Consider the following 27242-nt stretch of genomic DNA (forward strand, 5'->3'; position numbering starts at 1 on the left):
TCCAGTCAGTGAATTTCAGATGGAGTTATTGTTTGTGTTCATGTAGTAAATTATTTATGATGATGGTTGATAGATAAGATTAGATATAGTACAAATCAAATCCAGTACTAAAATGTCGTTTAAAGTTTTGAATACAAATAGACTTTAGTGAAGTAATGTTTCTTAGTATGATGATTAATTGGATTAATTTTTTAGTACTTTTTGTTGAATAAAATTTTGTGAGATGGGTAATTGTATAACAAGGCAGAGGTCTCTTGTCAAAAAAGATGGTGCAGGATTGACCACTTCTGTAAACAGTAAAGAAAGTACCACTCCTACATCACCCAATCCTCCCATGCAACAGATAGCTCTTGATGCTGTTAATAATCCGGGTAGAAATGTCCCTATGCCTCCTGTACCTGAACCAGAAAATCCTAGTTCTTCTAATGTTAATACCAAAATATTTGTTGCTCTCTATGATTACGATGCTAGAACTGATGAAGACTTAAGTTTTCGAAAGGGGGAACATTTAGAAATATTGAATGACACTCAAGGAGACTGGTGGTTAGCTAGAAGTAAAGCAACTAAACAAGAAGGGTACATACCATCTAATTATGTTGCTAAATTAAAATCAATTGAAGCAGAACCGTAAGTATTGTTTATTTATTAATTTTGTCCTAGTGTTTTTAAATGTTCTGTTACCTTTTTTTATTAAAATTTAATGTATAACCCTTTGGTTTTCTACTGCATTGTTATTTTTGCAACTTCATTTCTATTGATTCTAAGATAAACTCTTAACTTCAATTTAGTTCTAGAGTGTTATTACTTCAAGTTAATATTAGTTTGACATTACTAAATTTAAACATAAATCAATTAAGTTTTTAAAAATTGTGTGGTTCATTTGCGTTAAAGTTTCCTGATTATCTTTGTTATTTGTTGTTATCATATTTTGTTTTCAATCTATTCATTTTGATAGCTAGGGTTTTTATATTACAAAATCTATGTTTATTCAAATGCAATTCAATGCAATATGAATAACATCTTTTTAACTGTAGTATCGAATATTTAGTTTTACCATATTTTTACATTTAATTGCAATTTTGATTATCTGTGATTATTGGTCCTGCTATGATAATATTTTTATATAAAATTAAGTTTCCTAATGTTATTAGAAGATACTTTTCTAACTAATATGAATTAAATTCATGCCTGTTTTACAGGTATCTAAGTTAGTATTTGTTGCTAAGCTGATGCTTGTCATTCATTGTGAATGATTGGTTTGTCTTTTTTCATAGATAATGCAGATTTTTGTAATTTACTTTATAATTTTTTGTTTTATTCGCTCTTCAATTACTGTCGAGAAAAATTGTATACTGATATAGATAGTTGGGCAATATTAAATATTTATGTTTTTGGAATAAATGATTTGTTTATGTAATATTATTTCAATAATTCTACGACTTTTTTCTTTTGTAACCTGTAAAATGGTGATGCAGTTTTGATGGTTTGAAAATATTTTCTATGTTACACTGTGGAACAACTCTTCGTTAACTTGTGACATTGAACAAAATTTCTATGACTACTTTAAAATGAATAAAAACTTGTTCTTAAGGCTTTGAAGCATGTTATCAATTAGTGAATGATTCCACAGGATTTTAGTGATGCAGTTATAATATAGCTATTAAAAAGTTTGCTACTTGAAATTATATGTTTTTGAATATTTGATTACTTAGTTATAATGGTAAAGATCTAGTTTTCTAAATTATAGTAAGTGAATACACTGTTTCCTATAAAGGGTTTAAAACCAAGAATAATTAGTATTACGAGGTTATTTTTAGATTTAAACTTAGTTGACAATCCATTTTCACAAATTCATTAATTAAAAAACATACTGAATTATACCAACAAAAGGTAATTGTTACTTCGCAATACTCATTATGAGGTATTATGTTTAACAAATATCTAAAATCTCATCCGGCCATCAATTTTGGGATAAGTAATATTTTGAAAAATTGTATAATACCCATATAAAAATCCTTAGGGGAAGTTAAAGAGGTTCTGAAAATAGTCTGGTATGTTTATGAATTCAAAACTAGAAAAATGAACTGAATAGCATGAAATTAAGATATGCTTCATATTCGCTTAATTAGTTCTGATCCACCAATTTCAATTCTCAGCAATATGTTCAGTTATTCGTTCCTCAAAATTTTAACAGCCATGTTTTATGATTTGAGTCTTCCTCAGTTTCTGAAAGACTTTGAGGAGAAAGTGATAGTTAAGGCAGAAGAGGACATATCAACCTTTGATATTCATGACCTTTTTTGAAGAAGAAGGTGCTGTGATGAAATAATGATGAAAATAGGCTGACTTTTTTTTAATTGTAATTAATTGATGATTGGGTTGGGTTAATTTATTTGAATAATGAATAACAGATTATTTCTTATCTATTAGTTTTTTTTATTTCATTTGAATTATTATTATTTTAAAATAATCTTCAATTTTTAGCTTGCTTAGAACAATTTGTTGGGTTGAATGATACAGAACTGCTATTCTGTCTGTTGTGAGTTTATTCAACCCAACAAATTATTACTTGAGTATTAATAATTAAAAATGAATTCTTCCTTTCCTGCTCTGCCCCCGAAATCTTATGATTATGTTTAGGTATATCTTAGAGAGATAAAAGCTTTATCTAGTCTAGCTGCCCAAATACATTGGGTTGCTACATTACATAGTATAACAATCAATCCATAATCGGACACATATACAATACTATATTTATATATAATATATTTACATGATATAAAAAAATTTTTTTTTTTTCCTGCAGTTTCCTTTTACAATCAATACTAGTCTACACACTAAATACAAATATTTTGATTTTAATTTTTTTATTGTTATTTTTCCATTTCACAATTTTATTTCATTTAATTGACAAATTTACTCTCCCTAATTCACTCTCTCAGATCCTCTCCAGTAATCCGCTACCCACGTTCGATCCTTTGAACAATCATTAGACTGCAATGTGAAATCAAAACAAAGAAATAATAGTCACAGCAGTTGATCAGATTTTAGAAAAGCAATTAAATAAATATATCTTAAAAAAGCAAAACATATATAGATTTAAAAAAAAAAAAGTTAGTTATAAGAAATACTTTAATGAATAAATAAGTTAAAAAAACAAAGATAATAGTAATTTAATGAATAAATAAGTTAAAACACAAATCGACAGGTCCACAAACTAAAAAAAAAAATAAAACAATGAATAATCTCAGAGCTAATTCCCAAGCAGGTGATGATGTATGATCCCCCAGGGAGTCCAAAGTAATATTTTCTGCCAAGATTGCTATATCTCCGATGCTAACATCTAGGTCTTCTAAGAAGCTCCTTGTTCTATCTGATATTGTTCCGAAAGATCCAAACCAGAGGCCTCTCACGGTGAACTCTTTCTCTACAAAGGTATCATGGAATTTTTCTTTAAGGAAAAGGATGCATTTTCCATATATTTCCCTATTCCACCCACCTGTTCGATGTCATTACTCTCAAATCTTACCGTAGGATCCAAGAACAGAGCCATGCCTTCAATTTTAGAGAATGCCACAATATCAGCGTATCTTACTGACCCGTTGGTGTCAACGCAATAAACCTCATCGAAGCAGGTGAAGTCTTTTTTTCCAAGGTACTTCATTAATTCTTTTTTGACCCTGTGGTACTGGCGTGTTATAAGGAGGGAGTTGTTGGGGGTATTTTCCCTGCACATTGGCTGGTGTTTCAGACTCGCTGTCGCATTTGCAACGGTTATAACATTTACTAAAACTGAGTAGAGGAGTGTTTGAAAAAAAAATTACTTATATCGAGCAGATTGTAAAAGTGGGCAAAACTAGGAATCACCATGATAAATTAATATAATTAAAGAATAGCAAATAAGTTGTTTTCTATTGTTTATAATTTTCTTTTACTATAATTGTATTTATAAATGAATCAATTAGTGGTGAAGAGAAGGAAGTATGTATATCATTTTTGTTTAGAACACAATCTTATTTGGAGTTAGGTTCATTGTTTGACAATGAAAACTATGTTATTATATCAGCAACTAGATTCCTAGAGGTGTACATTTTCCATATATCATGCTCACACTGTTATTGGTCATTGATGGTGGATTCTACTGGGAAACTGAATCTTTAGTTGCCCGAACCAGCCTTGTACACGCCTACTACTTTCTAGTTTGCTCCTTGCTGCTGTTTCGCATCTTGATGATTTTGTTTGTACATCTGGCTTTTGGCCCCATGCCTAGTATACTGACATTCATTGTTGTGTAGAGGCATCCTGATGGATTGCTTTAAGTCCCATCTCCCACCCATCTTAACCTCTTTGCCTTCATATCATGAGATATTGACTGACCAGTCTCTGCAAGCATTTCTCTGTTAGTTCTTCTCCATGTTCCTCTGATCCCAGATCGCTCCTGTAATTCTATGGAGGACTTTCCGTTCATATCTCTCGATTCTGCTTTCTTGGGTTCTTGATAGGGTCTAGGTCTCGTTGCCATATATCTTTATTTTGTTATGGTACTGAGTGCAATAAAGAATCTGAAACTAAGTGCACCCTTAGTTTCAGATTTTTCGGGATTTCAGTATTCTTGACAGAGAGAAGGCTCTGTTTGTGCTTGTTATATGCTGGTATATGTCAGTCCATTGATCATTTATTGATTTTATTGCGGAGCCGAGGTATTTGAAACTGTCTACTTTTGGAAACTATTTGCCGTTGACACAGACCATGTTGTTATGCAGTATTTTTTTTCAGCTTATAATCATATTTTTTGTTTTATCTTCATTTACATCCAAACCAATTTTCTCTGCTTCTCTTATTAGAGTCTTTGTGAGTCTTTCCATGTCATCTTGGTTACTTTCTTGGATCGCAATATCATCCTCTAGTACGCCTGAACTTTATGTTTCAATCCCACGTGCACTCCACCATTTTTGCATGATATTCTTTTAATCACTTTTTCTAGAGCTGTGCTGAACAGCATTGGTGAGAGTTCATTTTCTTGTCTCTCTCCAGTTCTGACTTCAAAGGCTTCAGACACTTCTCCGTGTATCAGAACTCTGCATTTAAGATCATTTATACACGCTTTTGTCAGTTTTACCAACTTCCTGGGGATTCCCATCTCAGTCATGATCTTCTAAAGACAGTTTCTGTTCGTAGACTGTTTTGAAATTGACAAATTAGCCGTGCACATCCCGATCTACTTCCCATCGTTTTTTGAGTATCTGTTTCAGATTGAAGATCTGGTCAAGCATGCTCTTCACTCTTCTGAACCCTGCTTGATGGTCACTTAGTGCTTATCATAAATTTCTTGAATTTGTATTAAAATGTACATGAACTAAATAAAAGATGTATTGAAGTCCATGGCATGACTGTTCCTCCATTCCATAATTTTTAATTCCTCTAACTGATTAAAAGTTCCTAACAAAGGAGGTACCACTTCTCTGTCTATGGTCGTAAAGATAACCAATGTAAACTCAGAGGTGTAATAATTTTCTTCATTTTCTGAATCCTCAATTTTGAGTGCTTTGGTGTTCATATTCAATTGGCCCTCACGAACATGGTAAAGGACAGATCACCTTCCAGCATGCAGCAAGGACATTTTGTGGAGTAGCAGCTATGGAACAGGATCTATAGTTAAACTGCTGAAGTTCTTCCATCCCCAATCTGTAGGATTCTTCTCTACTCCCACTATTGGACTTGACATTGACAGATGCGAGTGTGATGGCACACATTTTCATCTAAAGGTGGCAATAGAGTATGGTGATTTTTGCACAAATTTTTTATAGCACTTTGCATTTTATTTTTTTGTTGTTCAGGATTACAGTAGCAAGATATAAATATTGATTCGCATGAATCTTATTTGGCAAGTATACTAATTGTATTTGAAAAGTTGCTTGGTTGAAAATTAAATGTATTCTTAATTTGTTTACTTTTCTTTGAGAGGATTTATAATAAATCCCATAGTTTCTTTCACTTGCTGAACATCTTGAAATTTCTTTAGAAAAGATATAGTCGTTTTTAAAATCTCTTTTTAGAAAAATTCTTTATCAATGTTAACATTCCTTTGACGAATCTGAAATTGCAATACATATTTCCATTCTATATCATAGGTCTAAAGTACTAGTTTTCATTATACTGGTCGGTACGAGTTTGACTCTTGGTTCGTAGGTGTAAAATTTTAATTACTTCCAAGTAACTAATAAAACAACAGGTGTACCAGATAAAATCTGCCTTTGGTGAAACTAGAACAATATTTCGGATTTAAAGCGAAATATTTGTTTGTTTTTCAGTTGTTACTCAATAACTCCAAAACTATTTTATTTGTTGGATGAAATTCGAGAAAAAAATAGCTGTGTGCGACCATTACTTTCTCATATCCGGCTGTTCATATGTGTGCCATTTTCAGAAATAAAGAAAAAACAGTTCATAATTTTCTCTTTGTGCCACATTCTCTTGGCTGCCAGCTTCTCTGAGACTTTACATGACACTCTTTCTCAAACTGTACTAAATGGTCTTTCCATAGTGAATCCTTTGAATATTTCGTAGTAGTTACTCAATAACTCCAAAACTATTTTATTTGTTCGATGAAATTCGAGAAAAAAAAAGCTGTGTGGGACCATTACTTTCTTATATCCGGCTGTTCATATGTGTGCTATTTTCAGCAAAAAAGAATTAGCAATTCATAATCTTCTCTTACTTTGTGCCACATTCTCTTGGCTGCCAGCTTCTCTGAGACTCTTTACTTGACACTCTTTCTCAAACTGTACAAAATAGTCTTTCCATAGTGAATTCTTTGAATATTCCTTAAAAGTAAACCTTGACATTCAATCATCAATAGTGTCTTCACCTTTTACCAACTTTCCTTTCATTCTATATGATTTGTTGATATTTTTAGATGTGTTGGAATTTACCCATCATCAATGTAGGATTCTTATTAATTAAAATGAAAGTTACACTGGCTTCAAGTGAAGCACCATACATAAAAACTGAATTTATTTTTAATTATATGAGAGAGGTTAGAGAAATGAGATAACAAAGAGATTATAGTTGATGTAGACTTGATGAGAAATCTTTCATGAATTTATCAAACGCTAAAACTTAATACTGAAATAATTACATCAATTTTTCAAGAGGAGCTGAAATACTATCCTATGGCTAAACCCTCCTTTGCCAGCTCCTGAGCCCTGAACTATTAGATAACTACTTGTGTAGCGGCTGAGATCATTGTTAGCTTTGTGCTGCTGAGTCTGATCTATATTTGTGGATCTGCTAAAGTACATAAAATTCCTTCATCTTTTTCAATTCTTTTGTTTATTTTATGTTGACCTCTGGTTGTATGTGGATTGATATTGAAGCCTAATATCACAATAATATAGATCCTATTTAAGTTTTGCACTAAAACTTCCAAGAGCAACAATGATAGGTTTAATAAGATCTCCATTGGAGCTGTTTGAAGTGTTAACTGAATTAATTAATTCAGTAAAACACCTAAGTGCCTGCCTACCTGATTATTATTATTTTTTTTTTTGAACTTATCAGTTCAATGATTTTTAATTATTAAGAACTAATCTTGTATATATCTCGTTTTTTTAGGTGGTACTTTGGAAAAATAAAACGAATTGAAGCTGAAAAGAAGCTATTGTTGCCTGAAAATGAGCATGGTTCATTTCTCATAAGAGATTCTGAAAGCAGACGCAATGATTATTCATTATCTGGTTTGTATAAACTCATATAATATTCAATATTTTTGGATAATTGATAACTTCAGACTTTTAAATTAAAAATACATTTTTTTCCTCCATTTTAACCTGCAGTAATGCTTTTGTATTGGTTTTGTATCTTTTAATGACAGTTTTCTAGAATTAGATAATCTAGAGAGATACAAATTTTGAGGTAGGGGCTTGGTTTTGAAGGATTTTAAGCAGTTGAGAGGTGAAAATGTTCACCATGAGGTTGATTAAAGGATAAGAGTAAATTTTATTCCAATTCAAAGTTTCATTAACAAGTAAATTATGGTTCCTTGAGTTAAGGCATTTAGGTTGTTAAATGGTATGCTTTTTTGGCAGAATCAAAGGTGTATTGGTATTATAATATGATGTTTGAATTATTTTATTATTTGGCTGTATTCCTTGTGTTAGTATGGTATTCTGTATTGATTGTACTTTTAGTCTTTCGAATTGTATGCAGTCAACAGCATTGACTATATTGTGCCTTTTAATATAACAAAAAGGAATCTTACTGTAAGACGGAATTGGCTGGCTTACTGATGCAGCTTTAGCTAGTGCATCAGCTATATTGTGTGACAAATGTTTGTTGTCTATCTGTAGTTTTTCGACTCTAGATGCCTGATTGCCTCCTCTGTTTTAATAACATTAGAAGTATTTCCATTATTACGCAGTGTTACTAGGCAAGATGAAGAATATCTGAATTGTTATTGCATGATAAGCCTTCAAAAGTTTTATATCTAAGATCCCACCCAATAAGCTCTCGTTGGAAAAATCATGTAGTTTTATATAAACAAAATTACAAGGGGGTATAAATTATAAACAGCAATTAACCAATTTTAATTAGCATGCATTTTTGAGCTAGATGATAGAGTGGTAGTGGGATTGATGTTTTGTTTATGAGGAGTGGGGTATTGGTTAGGTTTGCGGTCATGCTCTGTTCAGCTCTCAGTACAACCATGACTGACCCGGACATTCTTTTGTTGCAAAATTCTTATTTAAAGGTATAGTCTAGGTATATTACACTGTTCCACAATTGAGTGCCTGTGTGGGCATAGAATCTAAGGGTGGACGAGCATAACTCAAAAACAAAAGTTATGATCAAAGCCCTTGAACAAGTTTTACAGATGATAATATCTGTGCCATTCAAGCTTATTGAAGAGAGGTGAACAAAAATCACCACAGAAACAAAAGATGAAGTATGTCTATTAGAGATTTTGTTCTTTCCATGGTAGCTCCAGGCCTCACAATTTGATCTCGACTAGGAATAAATTTGAAAAATGTATCCCTCTATTAACTTTATATTTAAATTTGACCATAAAGACTCCTTATGGCAGTGGTTCCCAACCTTTTTGTGGCGACAGAATACTTCCGATAGTTGTAAGAAAAGGGTGGAACCTGTATATTATCACTTGATACCAATAAAGTGATCTGTCTTTTCAAACAAAATCTAAGAAAGGCTAGGGTTTTGCAAAAGGTTTAACAATACAATGAACAATTTGTCTGTCTGTAATACAATTTATTTCAGATTATATACATTTGATTTGCTACTTGCTTGTTAGTATCTCCTAATATATCTACAATCCTTCTAATTGTACTACCTAAAAAAAAAATTTTTAATATTAATTTTTGCACAGGTTACTCATTTAACATTATGTATTTTCTTGAATGTTCAAAACTATGTTTATGAGAATATCTATGACATTATTCATCTATTATATAAAATTGTTTAACAACTTTGCTCTGTGTATGACAGCTGTCTCAAAGATTCTAAACCCTATGTATTCCTCTTTCCTGATTTTATTTATTTATAGTATTAGGACAATTAGTAGTGCAGGTGTATCTGTTCATGTTATAATTGTAATACCTTAATATGCTTAATTTTTATTTTTATTTACAGTTAGGGACGGTGATACTGTCAAACACTACAGAATAAGGCAACTCGACGAAGGTGGCTTTTTTATTGCTAGAAGAACTACTTTTCGCACTTTACAGGAATTGGTTGAACATTACAGTAAAGATGCAGATGGCTTATGTGTAAATTTAAGAAAACCTTGCATTCAGGTAAAATATTTATTATAAGCAGCTTAATGTTTGAAATTGATTTAAATGACCTTATTTTCAAGTAAATACTCCATTACAGTATTTATTACAACCTATTATAAAAAACAACCTTTCTTTATGATTTATTTTATTTTGGTAATGTTAAATTCTTTCCTGTAGGTTGAAAAGCCTGTCACTGGTGGCCTATCACATAGCACTCGAGATCAATGGGAAATAGACCGATCTTCTTTAAAATTTGTTCGAAAATTAGGGCATGGGCAATTTGGTGAAGTTTGGGAAGGACTTTGGAACAATACTACACCAGTTGCTATTAAAACATTAAAGCCTGGAACAATGGATCCTAAAGACTTTCTAGCTGAGGCCCAAATTATGAAGAAATTAAGACATCCAAAGCTAATACAGCTGTATGCAGTTTGCACAATGGAGGAGCCTATATATATTATTACAGAACTGATGAAAAATGGTAGTTTGCTCGATTATTTGCAAGGTAGGACTTGTTTGAATTAATCTATAGCAATTTATTTATTTAATGAATCTTTTTTGATTCCTTTTCCACTCCAGTATTCTGAACAGAGCATTGTGATTATCAAAAACCTTGGTTATGTCAATGACTATACCAAAGTAAATTTGGTTTTTTCATTTGTCTGCTCCATTTGTAAGCAAATTGTCAAATGCTATAAAAAATTATGCACTATTTTGGTAATTTATGTGTTTAGGATGTGTTGGTTCAAAAAATTTCTTGACACGGATTCATCCTAAAATCTTATTTACTATCAAAATCTATAAAAAATGTACTCCATTTCTTTGGATCATGTATACTGGGACACCCTGTGTTTGTAGGTGTGTGTATGTGTATGTGTGTACATATATATTAGGTTGTAAAAAAAGTTTTGGCCTGACTTTCTAATGTCTTATGAAGTTTATAGTTAAATGTAATCCACGAAGTAAACTTGATGGTGTTTAACTGCCTTTAAGTAACTTTTGGGGATCTTGTTTATCCCAAATGCATAAAAACTTAACTATTTTTTTTTTGTAGAAATCTCTTATAGCTGACACCGCCTCTTCATGTCTTATTATAATACATTTACACCCTTATAATATTATAACCCTTACAAATTGATCTAGTGTTCGAAAAAAGTGGTAATCTGACAGGACTAAATTTGGGGAATTAAGAGGATAAAGGAGAACTTCCCAACCAAGGCTCAAGATTTCTAACTGTATCTCTTTGGGTCAGGCATTGTAATGGTGTTAGCCAACACCTTTCTGGTTCAATACTGGTACTGGTATTTGGTGGGGGAAACAAGTCCGGCAAGGGCCTAGTGGTCCATTTTGCCAACCCCTGGTGGCTACCTAAGTTGCTGCCGCGTACTATTCAAGGTCAGAGTGTCAAGATTCATTTTTCGGGACCGCTGAAAAATAAATATTAACTGCCTCAGGTGGGAATCGAGCCCACAACGTAACTGTGCGCTGTGGGACCTACGCCCCAACCCGCATGGCCGGCGTTCTTGTTCAATAAGGCAGGATGTTTAATTAAAAAAGTATTGTTGGCTTCCTGTCTGATTTCATCAGAAATTAGGTTTTGACAGTTAAATTTAAACAGCTTATGGTTCCATTGGCACTTCCATGTTAAGTATTACATTACTGTTTGTTAATTTTGTTCTGTAAACAGGATCTAACACTTAAAACCGAATGAAGCTAATCCATAAAATTTGAAAATATTAACATAAACTGACCTGATATTCAAGCAATTATTATTTTATTGTGCTAATTTATAAATCAGACAGAACTTTTTGTATTACCAAGTATTATGGTGCTGAGACTGTCACAATTTTCTGTTGTAATATCAGAGATCATTTTGGAAGTATTTTTACTATAGTTTACAACTTTTGTAGTGATTACTGAATTTTATGTTTAAAAAATTTAAAGTATTGTCAGAAGCAATCAATCAACAGAGTAATGGCCTCATTAAGTCATATACTTGGTTCATTTAATCATTTTAAATTTATTTTTTTTAGGAAAAGGACGTGGACTTGTACTTCCACAATTAATTGATATGGCTGCTCAAATAGCTGCTGGTATGGCTTATCTTGAAAGTCAGAATTATATACATAGGGATTTAGCAGCCAGAAATGTTTTAGTCTCTGATGGAAATGTAGTTAAGATAGCGGATTTTGGATTAGCTCGTTTGATTAAGGTATGTTAATCAACTTAGTTGTTAAAATCTGATAATTATTTATTAAATAAGTTATGCCTACTGAATGAGATTTTGAGACACGTTCCTTCTATCACTTACTGTTTATTTCTTTTTAATATATTATAATATTTTGTTCATTATTTTAAATGTTTATGAGACATTGTGGTTCATTGCTTATGTGTAGGAAGATGAATATGAAGCTAGAGTTGGAGCACGATTTCCTATAAAATGGACTGCCCCAGAAGCTGCTAATTATAGTAAATTTTCTATAAAATCGGATGTTTGGTCTTTTGGAATTCTGTTGACAGAGTTAGTTACTTATGGTCGAATACCATATCCAGGTTAGTTGAATTTTTAATGTACAATAAGTTATTACCCATCTTGCTCTTAATTGGAATAAAAAATAGAATGTTAAATTATTGTTACATTTTGTTCAAATATATCTGTTATAAACAATTATGCCCCATGTTCATTAAAGTTCATTGTACTAATTTTACTTATAATTCAAATTTATCTTCAAGTGCCTTTGAAGTGGATTACCTGTGATAGAAGTAAGTAAAGTGCTGTTGTAAAAGGGCAAATCCAGCAATTTCCAGATCATATTTTGTACTTTATCTGGTTTGGAAAATTCTTTTTGGATGAAAAACCTATAATATGTTTATATTTTTGAGAATCTGGTTGTATTCTGAATGTATTTTACATAGGTAAATTAATTAGTATCAGTGCTCCACTTCACTCACTCTTCCATTAAACAGGTGAAAATGACCAATTTCTTGGATTCAAGCTTTTTACAGAACACTGCTGAAATATTATTGCGTTATGATTTATTATACTTTTTTTCTTTCTTCTCCTACGTTGGTCCAAGACTTCCGTTGGTGTCCTACACTGTCCCTGTTGTTATATTATAATAGAATGGAGATGAGGATGTAAATTGTTATTATTTATTTATTTCATTTTAAAAATCTACTTTAGGTTCTGCCTTAAATTTGCACAACACCTGAATAGTAGCCCTATCTGGATCTCCCAGCCCTTAGAGGAAAATGCTATTGGTTTGGATGAGGGGATATTTAATCCTATATTTATCATATATAATGCAATTTACTATAATATGTAATTGGTCCTCAATGGAGTTGCATATTGCACATTTATCATTTTTTTTAACTTTAAGCCGCGATTTGTACGACCATGGTTAATTCTTAATCTTGTAAGTATCAATATATAAATCTTAAGAATATAAATCTTTTCTATTTAGCTTAATACAAGTGTTAGAGAACCATGGGCGTGGAGAGATGTTAGGTTGGATAGTGAAATGATCTTTACCTTTCGAACTTGACTCCCAGGCATACCTATCCTGCCATTCATTAATGAAGTCTTTTTTTAACTATCTAAAAATTTCCTGTAAAGGCAGTTTGCATTTTCCACTCTTCCCGAACATCGTTTTGCTATCTTGTCAGCTCGCTCATTGCCGTACAAACCCACATGACCTGGAACTCATTGGACCTTAAATTTGTTATTTGATGAACTATGAACTTCTTCTATTATGTTCTTTATTAGGCAAGATGAAATATGTTTTCGATGTGTGTTTTTGAGTGAATTGCTTACAGAAGCGGAATCTGTTAGAATTACGACTTTTGTATTCTTATATTTTCTGTTTGCTATTTTGAAAGCTTCAAACTACACATTATAATTCAGCACTGTATATGCTAAACTTGGGGAGGTTTATCGATGTATCCTGGTTATATTGGAGATCATATATCCTAACTGCAACTTTGTTTTTATCTTTAGATGCATCTGTATACATTTTTAGATAACTTTTATACTGTGTTTTCTGTTTTAGAACTGTCGGTGGATGGTGTATTTTGGTCAAATCTGATTGAAATAGTTTGGGATTGGTTTTCATGTTAATTTGTGACTTTGGAATGGGAGTACATAGGTCGAGTAGTCCGGGGTTGATGGCAAGTTTGTTTCTTGGGCTATGATTCCTACTTTTGGAATGTATAAAGTGGCGTCTCGAATAGCTTGGTATAGAGGGTGGCAACTGTTAGAGGGCACTTTTAAAAGGAATTTTTTTACTAACCAATTTCTTCATGCATTTGTAGGGCTTGTGCAGAATGATCCTAAACATACCCTAAGAGCACTGTTTTGTGTTGTATCTAGCTTTTTAATTAATGGTGAGCTTGACTCATTTTATATTATGGATGCATAGTCTATTATTGGTCTCGTCATAGTTTTGTAAATGGTAAGTAGATTATGTGGGTGGGCTCCCCAAGTTACCCCTGTTATTGATTTTATAACGTTTAATGTTTTGGTTGCTTTGTTGTAAGTGTTTTGGATGTGTGTTCTGAAAGAAAGTTTTGTGTCAAGATAAACCCTTAAGTATTTTATTGTATTTGTGACTTCTATTGCACCTCTACTTGTGTGGATAATTAATTGTGTTAAGTTTAATTTTCTTCTTTTTGTGAAAGGGACAATTTTGCATTTTGATATGTTATTTTGAACGTTAAGTGCGTGTAGGTTTTCTTCCAATTACATCATCAGCATATTGTAAAATTTTGCATTTATCGGGCGGATGCTTGACTATAAAGTGTGTATAAATATTGAATAGAATGGGACTTAGCGGATCCCCTTGGAATAAGCCTGTATTTGAGTGAACTTTAACTTCTCCTTCGGATGTTTGCAAGTGGTATGTTCTAAATGAAAGGTAATTAACGATCCAATTAGTCATTAGAACTGGGAGGTTCATGTTTACCAAAATTTCTTTTAACTTAATTATGTTAACTTTGTTATAAGTGTCTTGGAGGCCCAATGAAATTGCTAGGAGAATGTTTTGGTTTTTGTAATTTTCATATATTTCATTTATAAAAAACAATGCTGTCGATTGTTGATCGGTTTTTTGAAATCCAAACACGTTATGACTTAATATTTGTTATTTTTGAGAAACCACTCAAGTCTATGTTTGATCATTATATTAAAAGTCTTGGCAAGGCAAGAAATGAGGGCAATGAATGCGTCTCGAGCTTGAGAAGAGGGAAGGATCTCTACCAGGTTTGGATACAGGTATTATTGAAACCATTCTCCAATCGGAAGGTATGTTTGTTGTTTCCCACAAATCATTGAATGCTTTGAGTAATTGTAACTTCAAAATTCGGGGTAGAAGAGCTATCATTTCATAGTTAATTTCATCCAGCCAGGGGAATCTTTTGCTCTGTAAAGCAGCATCCAGTTCTGTTTCGTTAAATTTACAAATAATTGGCCAATCTGAGTTGACTTTATTTTTATTTAGGTCAATAGTTTTTAGAGTGTGTGGTTGAATGGGTATGGAATTGTCTCCGATCTGCTTAAGAAAGGCTTCTGCTTTAGTTTTACTTAAGGTTTGTTTACATCGGGACCTGCTCGTGCTATACTGCAGGTGTCCCGAGTGTAATTCTATGATTAAAATTAATGTGTGGAAAAGGGGGGCTGGAAATTGTGAGACAATTTCTGCTCATAAAACCATGCATGTATATTTTCTGTATTTATAAAGTTATTAATCCCTGGAGGGGCAGAGGATATTAGTGTGTTAGGTTTTCAATGTGATTTAATTATCTATAGTAATATAACAAAAGTGGGGTCTCATAAATTGTATTGGCTTATCTGGTGACGTCTTCGCCGCCGCGGTGACGTATCCAAGTCGCTTCCCTCGTCTAGGTGCTGTGGGCGAAATGGTGAAAACCATATAATTTTCGCCCCCTGTCTGAAAAGACGTCTTTTTCTCTCAGAGGCTGGCCAGCGTGTCCTGGACTCCGGCGTGATTGTAGGGGTAGGCCAGGTCCTAGCTTGCATGATGCTTAGGCTGGGGCGGCATTGGAGTCGCAGCGTCTTCGAGGCCTTCCGGTATCCGCGGAAAGGGGGGCATCAGAAAATGAGACCCCCGACCCCGTCTTTATATAAATCCAAAAAACAACGGCAAAAATCGGATTACTTAAATCCGACAAGGTTATTGGATTCATCGGTGATGAAGACCCCTTTCTGTGAAAACATCGAATTTTATTTGACATTGTTTTGTAGTTGCTAGGATCTATTATGCCGACAAAATCATTTCTCCAGCTTTCTTTTTTTGCCTTAGCTATGAGTTTTTTTACCTTGTTAATGTTGGCTCTCATTATCTTATAATTCTCTACATTCATATTTTTTCTATAATCTTTTATTGACGCACTCTTCTGTTTATAGGCCTTCTCCAGGTTCCCATTCCACCAAGGTTTTGGAGAGAACTTTTTCCAAGGATAGTATTTTGTTCGCGGTACCGCCATCTCTGCCACTTGATTTATCATTTTCTTCTGTTTATAGGCCTTCTCCAGGTTCCCATTCCACCAAGGTTTTGGAGAGAACTTTTTCCAAGGATAGTATTTTGTTCGCGGTACCGCCATCTCTGCTACTTGATTTATCAAAGTGGTTAAATCTTTTAGCTTATTCACCGGATGTGGCTTAAAATTTTCAAGTTCCATGACATATAAATTGTGATTATTTTTTTTAAAAATTCCTTCTGGCTTGGGTAATAGCTGTGAATGAACAAAAACGGAAAGAAATGGTTATTATTAGGTGTTCAATACCTAGGGTTTCGTCAGTTATTGACCATGATATCTTGTGTGATAGTTCCGGACTTACAAAAGTCAGATCTGTGATGGAGGATTTGTGTCCTGGACTTCCAAGTCATGTAGCTTTGCCAAATTCATTCATTAATATGACCAGCTGTTGAGATAATTGTTCAACTATTATGTTGCCTCTTGGAGAGTCTCTTAAGCAGCCTTAAAATTTGGATTCAGCGTTAAAATCACCTCCTATGATTACTGAGCAGTCCTTTATTTTATCAGAAATTGAGAGAATGCCAGCGATGTGGGTGGCGCTTAGTCAGACAGAGGGGGCATATATACTGAAGTGAAACAAATTTTAGGATCTATGTTAGTAGATTCTACTGCAATTACTTCTATAGGACCTGTATTATCTATTATCGTTCTTTTGTATTCTATCGAGTTGCAAATGATAATCCCTACACTGTCATATATCATTCCTATGCTTCTTTATTACAGAACAATTTCTTGATTCGTATTTCATTGTTTTATTGAACCAGGTTTCTTGCAGCAGCGCGATATGTACCTTATTTATATCCATATAATTAATTAGTTTTAAATTTATTATTAATGCTACAGCAGTTAAATTGGATAATGTTTAAATTATTGACACATTTGATCAGTTTTGGTCGTGACATGATAGAATATAATTGATAAAATAGAAATATATGTGTTGTATTATGAAAGTTTTGGAATATTGAGACTCTATTCCTTTTTATGTATTATTGTTTCCCGATATGATGATATACTATTTATGATTTGCTTGTTTTCTTGGACAAAAGTGTAGAAAGATTGACCTATTATATTTGCTGTTTCCTTTTCATCTGATGAGTTTCGTATTTTCATTATTAATCAATTAAGGAATTGTATGTCTTTGGATTCTGTTGTGTTTTTGTGTGGGTTATTGAAATTAGAACTTGTTGGAATGGGAAGTATTGTACCAGAAATTTCTGACCTTGAAGGAGGGGATGAATCGAAGGGCTTATCAAAAGTGTTAAAAGTTCATGGTCTTTTAGTTGGCATAGCTTTATATTTCCTTAGAGAAAAGTTTGTTAAAGAGCGATTGTGATTAATGTTATCACCGTATATATTTTGTGTCTCTGTTTGTGGTAGTTCCGGAAAATCAAGGAGAGAAAACCTATTTGATGTGGTTATAGGCGGTACGAACTTAGTGGCTTCATTGTATATTATGGGTTGTGTTGCCATTATTTTTTTATTTTTTCTTGTCGCTTTCTTTCTGGACAGGTTTGATCTGTTCTGGGAGTTTGTTGTCTAATTGGAGTTCATGCTTACTTAAAAATGAAGTGGGGTTGGGAGATTTTTTATCTGCAGGGTCTTCTGGACCCATCTTTAGAGCTGAATTAACACAAAAAGTATTTATCAATTATCAAAAGTTGATAAGTAATAATATATAATGGAAAGGACTGGCCTGGTAATCCTGTGAGCTGTAGAGGTTAAGTGATGGATGTTAGAGTTACACAAAACACTATTGTTTAAATCATCAAACGAACGAATTTATTTCAAATGTTTCGGGTTCATTTTAGTTAAACTTGTATCAATATAATCCAGTATACAAGAATACTTCTACTCTCTCTCTCATATTCTTTTAAATTGTGAACAACTAAACATCATTTTAAAGTGTTACTCTTCCACAAAACACACGTAACTTTTCTTCTATCTAAATGAAAATGCATTAATTATTTCTCTGGCTCCTATATAATTTAATTCCGTAGAAAAATAAAGCTTATGAGTTTTAAAGAATAATATTAAAATTAATCTCTTTACAATCTTTTATATACTTAATAAACCAAATCTGCTGATGCTATAGACCTTGACATTGGTCTCATTTACAATTTACCTCCCGACAGTTCCTCTGCAACTCTTCTCCACTTCACTGCTGTACATAACCACTAGATGGAGGATGGTCTTTACTTTTAGATTTCAGGATGAAAAAGACTTCTAAGAATAAGTGACTAGTATATTCTATTACCATTTTCCATTTTTGCTTTCATTCCTTCTTACATTTGGTTATCATTGTTAACTAGGATTTTTTAACTTTTAAAATATATCCCTTCCTAAAAACATGTACTAGTTCAGTCATTCTTAGATAACAGTTTATGGTTTATTTTTTGAGCCCTAACTTCTTTGCTGTGTCTTCAATTCCAAAAATGTCTAAAAGTGAATTCGAGTTCTTTCTGTGTTGATCACATTTCAGCATATATGAGGTATTGTGTCATATTATAAATACATTTTGGTGCAAATACATGGCCCTTCCTTGGGTAACTCCCATAATCATTATCTGGACCATTTTAATTACAGTAGACCCTTCTTATGATAATTAGGAGCAACCCCTGGATTATTGTATTTTGGTCTTGGTTGGAATTTATTATTGTTGGAAATATAGCCTATTTAAAAGCAATGTTACATTAGAAGGTAGTTGATCTTGTATGAAAAATTTTTAATTGGTTATTTTTGTTCAAAATTTGAATGAAAATTCAATAATAATAATACTGTTGAAAAGTGTACAAAATGTATTTATTGGGAATAGGTTGGTTGGTTGTTCAGAAATTAAGGGTTAAAACCCACCAGTCATTAACGCCAATATTTTATTCATTTAATCTTCAATTAAGTGAAGGTGTGTGAGCCTTGTGTGCCCTAGTCTTAAGCATGTCAATACAACCTCCTCTCTGCAGTTGCCACGACTGGAACTGCTATATGCTTTAACATTTTTCTTACTTGCCTTCAATTTATTTGGTAGGGTGCTGTCCAACAGTGCCTGCCTCTCTTGTGCGAGCTCTGGCACTGTCAAGAAAGCTTTACTGAATCCCGGAAGGGTGAGCGCTTGTTTTGTTGCCCTATCAGCCATTTTGTTACCTTTAATTCCAATATGACTAGATGACCAGATCACGTATATAATTTTTCCATCGCTGTTCAAAATGTGTATGAGTTCTAAAACACAATGAAGTCTGGGGTAATCTGCATACATCCTCTTCAAGGCTTTGAAGGCACTCAGCGAGTTTGAAATGATCACCACATTTTTAATTGGTAAATTCTTCACGTATCTCAGTGTCATTGCAATTGCGTCAATTTCTGCTGTATATATACTACAATGTTGATGCAATTAATGTTTGGGGTTACAAAGGTGGGTGCTGTAGACGTGCCTGATTTGGATCCATCTGTAAAAATCAACAAGTGATCAGGTAGAGTTTGTTTTATTTTATGTTACTGTTTTTATAATCTTCTGGTTATGTGTTTTCCTTTTGAAACTATGATAGATGAAGGTTTAGTCTGGGTTTTTTATAGGTTCAGGGGGGGGGAGGAGGAGGGGAGCACTTCATTTTCTATTGCAATTAGTTTGACTTGCCTTAGTTTGCCTAGAGGCCATTCTCTCTGACAGTGGCAACGTAGAATTCCTTTTTTGTTGGAATCTTGTAGCAAAATTAGGTTGGAAGATGTATTTATGGGTTGGGTAGGTGTTTTGTAGGTATAACTTTGTCATACAATTAACGGCTAGCTTTTGTATTCTGAACAACAGAGATGGTAGACCTGTTTTGACACACAAACTAAGGGTTGGGCTTGTCCTAAAGGCTCCTGTAGCAAGGCATATTCCTGTGTGGTGTACAGAGTCTAGCTTAGCTAAAACATTTGTGTGAGCGGAGGTGTAAACACATCTGCTGTAATCTATCTTGGAAGAGATTAGAGCTTGATTATTGGGGATAGGTATTGTATTGGATGTGAATTCTTTCTTATCAGAATCAGATATTACTGATTTTTGATTTTGATGCTTATTTTTATTTGTAGGGATGACAAATGCTGAGGTTCTTCACCAGGTGGAACATGGATATCGAATGCCATGTCCTCCAAGTTGTCCTGAATCATTGTATGAAATAATGCTCGAGTGCTGGCACAAAGATCCAATGAAACGACCTACTTTTGAAACACTTCAGTGGAAGCTGGAAGACTTTTATACTATGGAAGGATCAGATTACAAAGAAGCTTCTGCCTATTAAGATTATTGCTCACATCTATTACCATTTATTCTACAGTTAAAATTAAGTTTTCAAGAATCTTATATTTTACAAAACGTATTGTGTTATATTAATTTTTGAAATTGAGATTAAAAGTCTACTATCTTTAAAATTATAGCTCAAATGTTAGAAAAGATTTTTTGTGATGTCTATCGAGTAGCCTGATCCTTATCTATTTTTAATTTAGCAATACAATTAAATTGATGTAAGAATAAAAAAAAGTAAAATTTGTTTAATTTACATTTGCATGTGTTTATACATACTTATATATATTTATATATAGTCACACACACGCACTCTCACACTCAATAAATAAATTATAAGTATATATTGTATGTGCGTTTGTGTGTGTGGGCACATTCATGCTTATACTAGCACAAGCATATGTAAATTATTTTCATTGTGATGTAGTAAAATTTTATAAAAATATCTTATTATTACTGCCATCATTATTTATTCAATTTTGTATTTTAATCTTCCAATTTATGGAGATATTTACTATTTAAAGACTCTTAATTTGATAGGGTTCATGCATTTACAATTTTTGAATTGTAGTAAATATCATTAACCAGATATGGATAAGTAGAATTAAAACAAAATTCTGTGTTAGTAATTTTAATCTTTGAAATATTTAGTCAATCATTGACTAATCACTTGGTGAGTATATGTTGTATTATGCCATTTCATAAGATAATAATTATTAAAAAATGTCATTTCTTGTATATTAGTACAGTAAATTATCTTGGATTTTAAAATTTGCTTAAGGTATGGTATATTATCTTTCTCATTCTTACATACATGCACTTATTGTGAGTTTGTGTGTGGGTGCGTGCGTGTGTGAGTGAGTGTGGATATATATATATATATAATTCGTGTTTGTTGGCTACACACTCTACCAAGTCTAGTATGTTACTTTGTATTTTTTATTTTTTTTTTAAATTATAAATTTAAAAATGTACATAGTTATATCTTGTAATTGTTTGCTTTTTTATTTTGTTGGTAAATTAATTTTGGTTAATATGACTTAAATTTCTTTCTTTCTGCTTCTTAAATTAATTATATTAACCAAATTTATTATTTTTCCTCTTAAGTTATTAATTGAGTATTATTATTATTTTTTTAATTTATCATTAATTTGATTATGGCTAGGTAAAACTGCATTGTTTTTTTGTCAGAATTCCTTAGTTTTAACTCAAATTATATAACTCAAAAGTATATATTTAATGTTATACCATGTTTTTCATTATTAATTTTATTAGCTTAAGTATAGTGTTAATTATTTTAAGTTATTGTTAAGTAATGATATGAATTTTATATGAGTGAATGGGCCTTGTCATACTATTAAAAATTAACTTTAATTTTCTTAAAATTGCAACATTATAAAGAATATTACTTGAAAAAGTTGACTTTCACATGAGATGGGATATATTAAATACTGTTCAGTAATAACTAAAGTGAGTGCATGCACGTTGCATAGAGACAATGTATCGAGTATTATTATTATATGATATTTTAAGTGAATCCATATGAATTTAGGGAATATAGTACAGATTAAAAGACTTAATCTAATTTATTTTCAGAAACATTGATTAATTATTTTTTATTATTATTGTTGATATATTGTATTTTGTGACTTAAAGTGGAATTTCATGATATTTAAATTAGGAAGTATCAAATTTTTAATTATATTTAATCAGCCAATCTATATCTTTATTTTAAAGTAGTTCAACTTATGTTTATTGGATATCAAACTTTGATAAATCTGTGTTTGAGTAGAAGCTGGTCGAGAGTGGTGTCAGCAAAGATGCACAAATAAATAAGTTTTGTTTATTTGTGTATCTTTGCTGACTGCACCCCTGACCATCTTCATAATTCAATCTATAGTCAACTATTACCACCTCATTATAAATCTGTGTTTGTTTGACGGTACACGTGTCTTTATCACGCTAGGTTGTTTTGAATACCAGATCTGTTTCATTGTTTTATATCAATGTAGTTATTATTTTTTTGTTTCATCCATGCTTAAAATAATTTTATATTTGTGTATTCTTAAATGATAAATATTAAAAAATTCAACAAAATTATGATACATATTCAGATCAGCAGATGTACATACAGTTATATATTTTTTACTAATTCTTGTAGCTAGTCTCCAGGAATTTGGATTCATCATATATTCCATTGTATATTTTATATTACATATATTATTATTTTTAAAAAACTAAAATGTTGACAAAAATTGTATTATATTGTACTTCTTATTTTATTAATTTTATGGTTTATATTAGCTGTATATAAAATCAATTTGCAATTTTACTTTTTTCTATATTATTCTTCTCGATAAATTAATTTTCATTTGTTTAAATAAGAGGTTCATTATTTGTTAATTTTAGCAAAATTACTATGATCGAAATAAACTGTATATTTGTAATTTAAAATATCAGAAAGATAAAAATAATTAGGGAGTATGCAAATTTTTATACTCATAATTTCATTAAATTAAAAAGTATTATTTAAACAATTAATTCTATTTAATTGTTGTAATAAAAGTTATTTTACTAATTTTGTGTTGGCATTGTATATATATTTTTCTTTTTGTATATATATATATTAATATATAGGCCTTTACCATTTAATTGTAATGCTTATTATCCATATACATTTATAGTCACTTATTTTAGTTCACTGCTTGAACCAAACTATCATTATCTTGCTTCTCTTACATCTGATCCATAACACTTCTTAGGCATTAGTTGCGTTACTATTGAAATTTGACTTGAAGCATCACGATTAATTTTATGGTATTGATATAATGTGCAATATATTTTCACTTGTAATTCTTACTAAACTAATGGTTTTTTTTTTAATTTGAATTTTTTTTTATAAAACAGTAGCCAGAATATAGGTATTTCATTAATGATCTGTGATAATATTTGCAATACATTTTTAAATCCAGTATTACTTAACTCTTTTTGTATTATTAGCTGTAGACTTATGTAATAAATTAAAATTGATTCGTAAATATTCAATTTTTTAAATATGCATTTATTTACTTTATTTATAGTAAATGTTACTCTAAAACCCCTGAACTATTAGTGTACATTTTTACTCATAGAAACCAGAAACTCCGGCTTTCATCGGCAAGGGTCTGTTACCACAAGATTATTAAAAGTTAATTAATGCTTAGAAACTAAGTTATGTATTTATTTTATGGATTGTTATTCATTTATTCCTTCATGAAACTCTTAAACCGGTTAAAAATATATGGTTTACTTAAAATGACTAAAATTATCAAACTACTTTCTTAATCTTTATTTTGAAAACTTTATCCATACTCTGCTCTCCTTAAAATGTTTATTCCATGGTTGAGCATATCTCAAAATAGACGAGGCCTGCTTTATGGTATAATAATTTATGTATGGATGAATATGATGGTCAATGATACATGATTTCTTATAACTTAAATTTATTTTTTCTGGACCTACTACCTTCTAAGAAACTTTTATTATATATTTTTTAAATTAATCTTGGTCCTAATAATTTCTTTAGATTCTTAATGATAACTCCGAGTATTAAGTATGAATAAACCTTCTTCTTAGTTCTTTGTATTAACCTTGAACTTAGTTCTGTCTTGAAATTATGAGAACAAAAACTCTAGTTAAAGTTGATGTATTTATGTTTGTTCAAATGTTTATTTTAATGAAATTTTCCATTAAATTGTAACCTTATTTGTTTATTATTACTTTCATTTACCTATACAGTCATACCTCGCTTTATGCATCTGATATTTAATGAAAACCTCACTAAGTAGGGTTTCCTAATTTTTTACCCTTTAATAGCTTCGTTGGTTTGATTTCTGTTACTTTTTTAGGATTATTCATTTAAAATTCGGTTTAGACATCTTTCAGATACTAAGGTTTGTTTGAATAAATGTTCTTGGTATATTTCTCAAAATTGGCATTTTATTTTGAAACAGTATGAAAATGTTTAAATTGAAGAAAGTTAAGTAAGTCCTACTGAGTAAAACTTGTAACTCAATAAAAGGGACAAAAATAATTTTATAGGAAATTCTTTAGTTGTTAAATTAATGAGGCTTATTTGTCCTATAAATTAAAATATAAATGGAATCATTAACTTGTTAATGTTAAACGTGTTCATTAAATTTATGATTTTTATTTGTACGTATATGTCGCTAACTAATAGACTTAAGTGTGTACATATTACATGAATTAAAAAAAAAAATTGTTTAAAAGGGAAGGGTCATTAAAAGCGTATAGTATGTCTGTATAAGAAATATATTGTATGGGAAGATTTTTTTTTTAAATATCAAAAAAATGTAATAAAAAATATATCGTGTTTCCCACTTTTCTTTAATAGTTAAAGGTTTTGTTTTAAACAATAATTTAAAATTCTAGTAAACAAGCGAAGTGTGATATAAAAATAAGTTGACATAAAATTTATAAAAATCTTAGCATTTCAGAGGATATGAATACGATTTTCTTGTTAGGGTTTCTCATTAATGAGTAATAAAATAAAAAATTCTATTTTAAATTATTGATCACTTTGATGATTGATGATCAGTTTACTTCCAGGACTCAGCCCTGCAAAGTGAGAAAAATGTAGGTTACTAATTAATAATTTTTCTGGTATTTAAGTACCTTTTTTGACTGCCTGGACCAACCTTACAATATTTTGAATTATGTTGTATTTTAGTCATTAATGTTAATTATTAACTTCACTGTCAAGTAATTTGGAAATAAGCATTATTCTGTTGACTTAGTTGTTTAGGCTGATTAAATCCTTAATGAAATCTTCTCGTTGTTGCCAGGTAATTTAGTGGATAGTTCTTATTAATAATTTATGCATCCAAGATGGTATGAATGAACAGATTAATTAATAGGAAAAACTTTTATTCAGTATGATTACAGCTATTTTTTTACTTTTATGTTTATTAAGAAAGTTAAGGTGTTTATCTTGGTATCTGATTTTTAGAATCAACAGCTATTTTATTTAATTGAACCATGCAAACGTTTTTGATTCAATGAGTTTCTGTTTTTATTTGTAAACATATTTGTGAATGTTGGGGTTTTACTGTAGCATATGCGCCATGTGTTATTTTTCATTGTTAAAATGCAAATTTCAGACAAGATATACTCTCTTAATAAAATGTAATATCATTCAAGTCAATCTTTGGTATTAACATAATTTAATATTTATTACTTATACTCTCATCTTATATTTTTGTAGTTATAGCAACCAAATTTTATTTTTATTTATGTATTTATGAATGTTTTCATTTCCCTATCAAATCATCATACCACAGTTCTGGTGTTTTATTTTTTGGTTATACCTTAAACTCTTCCAATCTTTTAATTATTCTTAAGTCTTACCAGACGGGGTAACCATATATTCAAGTAATAACTATACATTGTTTCATTTTATGTATTATCTCATTGTATGGTATAATTATTGTATATATTAAGTAACTGATGAAAGTATATCTGTTTCATTGTGCTTTGCTAATAAATGTTGAATATATTTTCCTCTGCTTGAATAATTGTTATTACTTTTTTTGTTTCATTAAGGATAATTTACAAGGCTTGAGTATTTTTATTTAATTTTAGGAGCTGAATTTCTTACTTTTCACATTTATTGGTTTAGGTATTGATTAGTTGATAACTTATATTACAGATAAATTGACAGTTATACAATACAGCTCAAAAGAGCACTTATTCCTTTCTTTAGCCCATTAAATATTTTCTTATCAGAAATATTTCACTTCATAAAATACCAAAACTTTGTCTTTAGTTAGATATATGCATTTTATATTTTTCTGGTGTATTGAAATGATAAATCGAAAATGAGATATATATCAACTATATGTTCGATTACATAGTCTGAATAAGATTTATAGAATGTTGTATATATGGTTAACCAATATATTTGAGCAGTTCCTCTTAAAAAATAAAAGATTTCTTTTGAACTGATAAACTTTATAGAATTTTATTATCCATTGGTAAATAAGTTTCAAAATAAATTCTTTACAGTTCGCAAATTAATTTAAACAAAATATATACATGACAATGGAAGAAGCAGCTAGTAATGAAATGTACCATGTATTCAGGATTGTTTTAATTATATATAAAGCAGTAACTGCATTTACTTAACTATAGTTAGTAGTTGAAGTTCAGTAGTTCTCTTACTTTTTTTAAATATTTTGATGGCATTGGAATTTTCCATACAGCCAGGTTCAAATTTATTTGTATTCCCTTTATTTTCACCATGATTGGGGGTCGAAGGTTTTTCATTTTGTGCGACTGCCACTCAGAGAAAAAAGGCAATATCCCAGGCCGGATTTGAACCGGCACTGCCAATAAGTCTCATAATGGTAGAACTGTGCCCAACCACTGAGTTATAGGGGCCCCTGTCATACTTCTTAAAGCAGTGCAATAACTGATTTATTATAGTTTTCTGAGAAGTACTTAAGAAGAGATTTCTTATTCCCTCTCAATGAGAACCAATTATCTGTTTTTTAGCTAACAATATAAAAATAATAACAATAGTTACAGATGAAGCAATACTGTTTATATTGAATAGATTTGAT

General features: G+C 31.1%; 1 protein-coding gene across 1 annotated transcript; it reads left to right on the forward strand.

The window, feature by feature from the left end:
* Src42A (Tyrosine-protein kinase Src42A) lies at nucleotides 1-26195 on the forward strand. Its single transcript, XM_014421727.3, has 7 exons — nucleotides 1-627; nucleotides 7615-7736; nucleotides 9646-9809; nucleotides 9969-10296; nucleotides 11825-12003; nucleotides 12188-12344; nucleotides 20412-26195. Exons 1-7 carry the CDS (start codon nucleotides 224-226, stop codon nucleotides 20618-20620), a joined length of 1563 nt encoding a protein of 520 aa, XP_014277213.1. The 5' UTR covers nucleotides 1-223; the 3' UTR covers nucleotides 20621-26195.
* Nucleotides 26196-27242: the final 1047 nt, after the last annotated feature.

Source organism: Halyomorpha halys, unplaced genomic scaffold (assembly GCF_000696795.3).
Source record: "Halyomorpha halys isolate HHAL.00 unplaced genomic scaffold, Hhal_1.1 Scaffold337.1, whole genome shotgun sequence".
NCBI classification, from domain to species: Eukaryota; Metazoa; Arthropoda; class Insecta; order Hemiptera; family Pentatomidae; genus Halyomorpha; species Halyomorpha halys.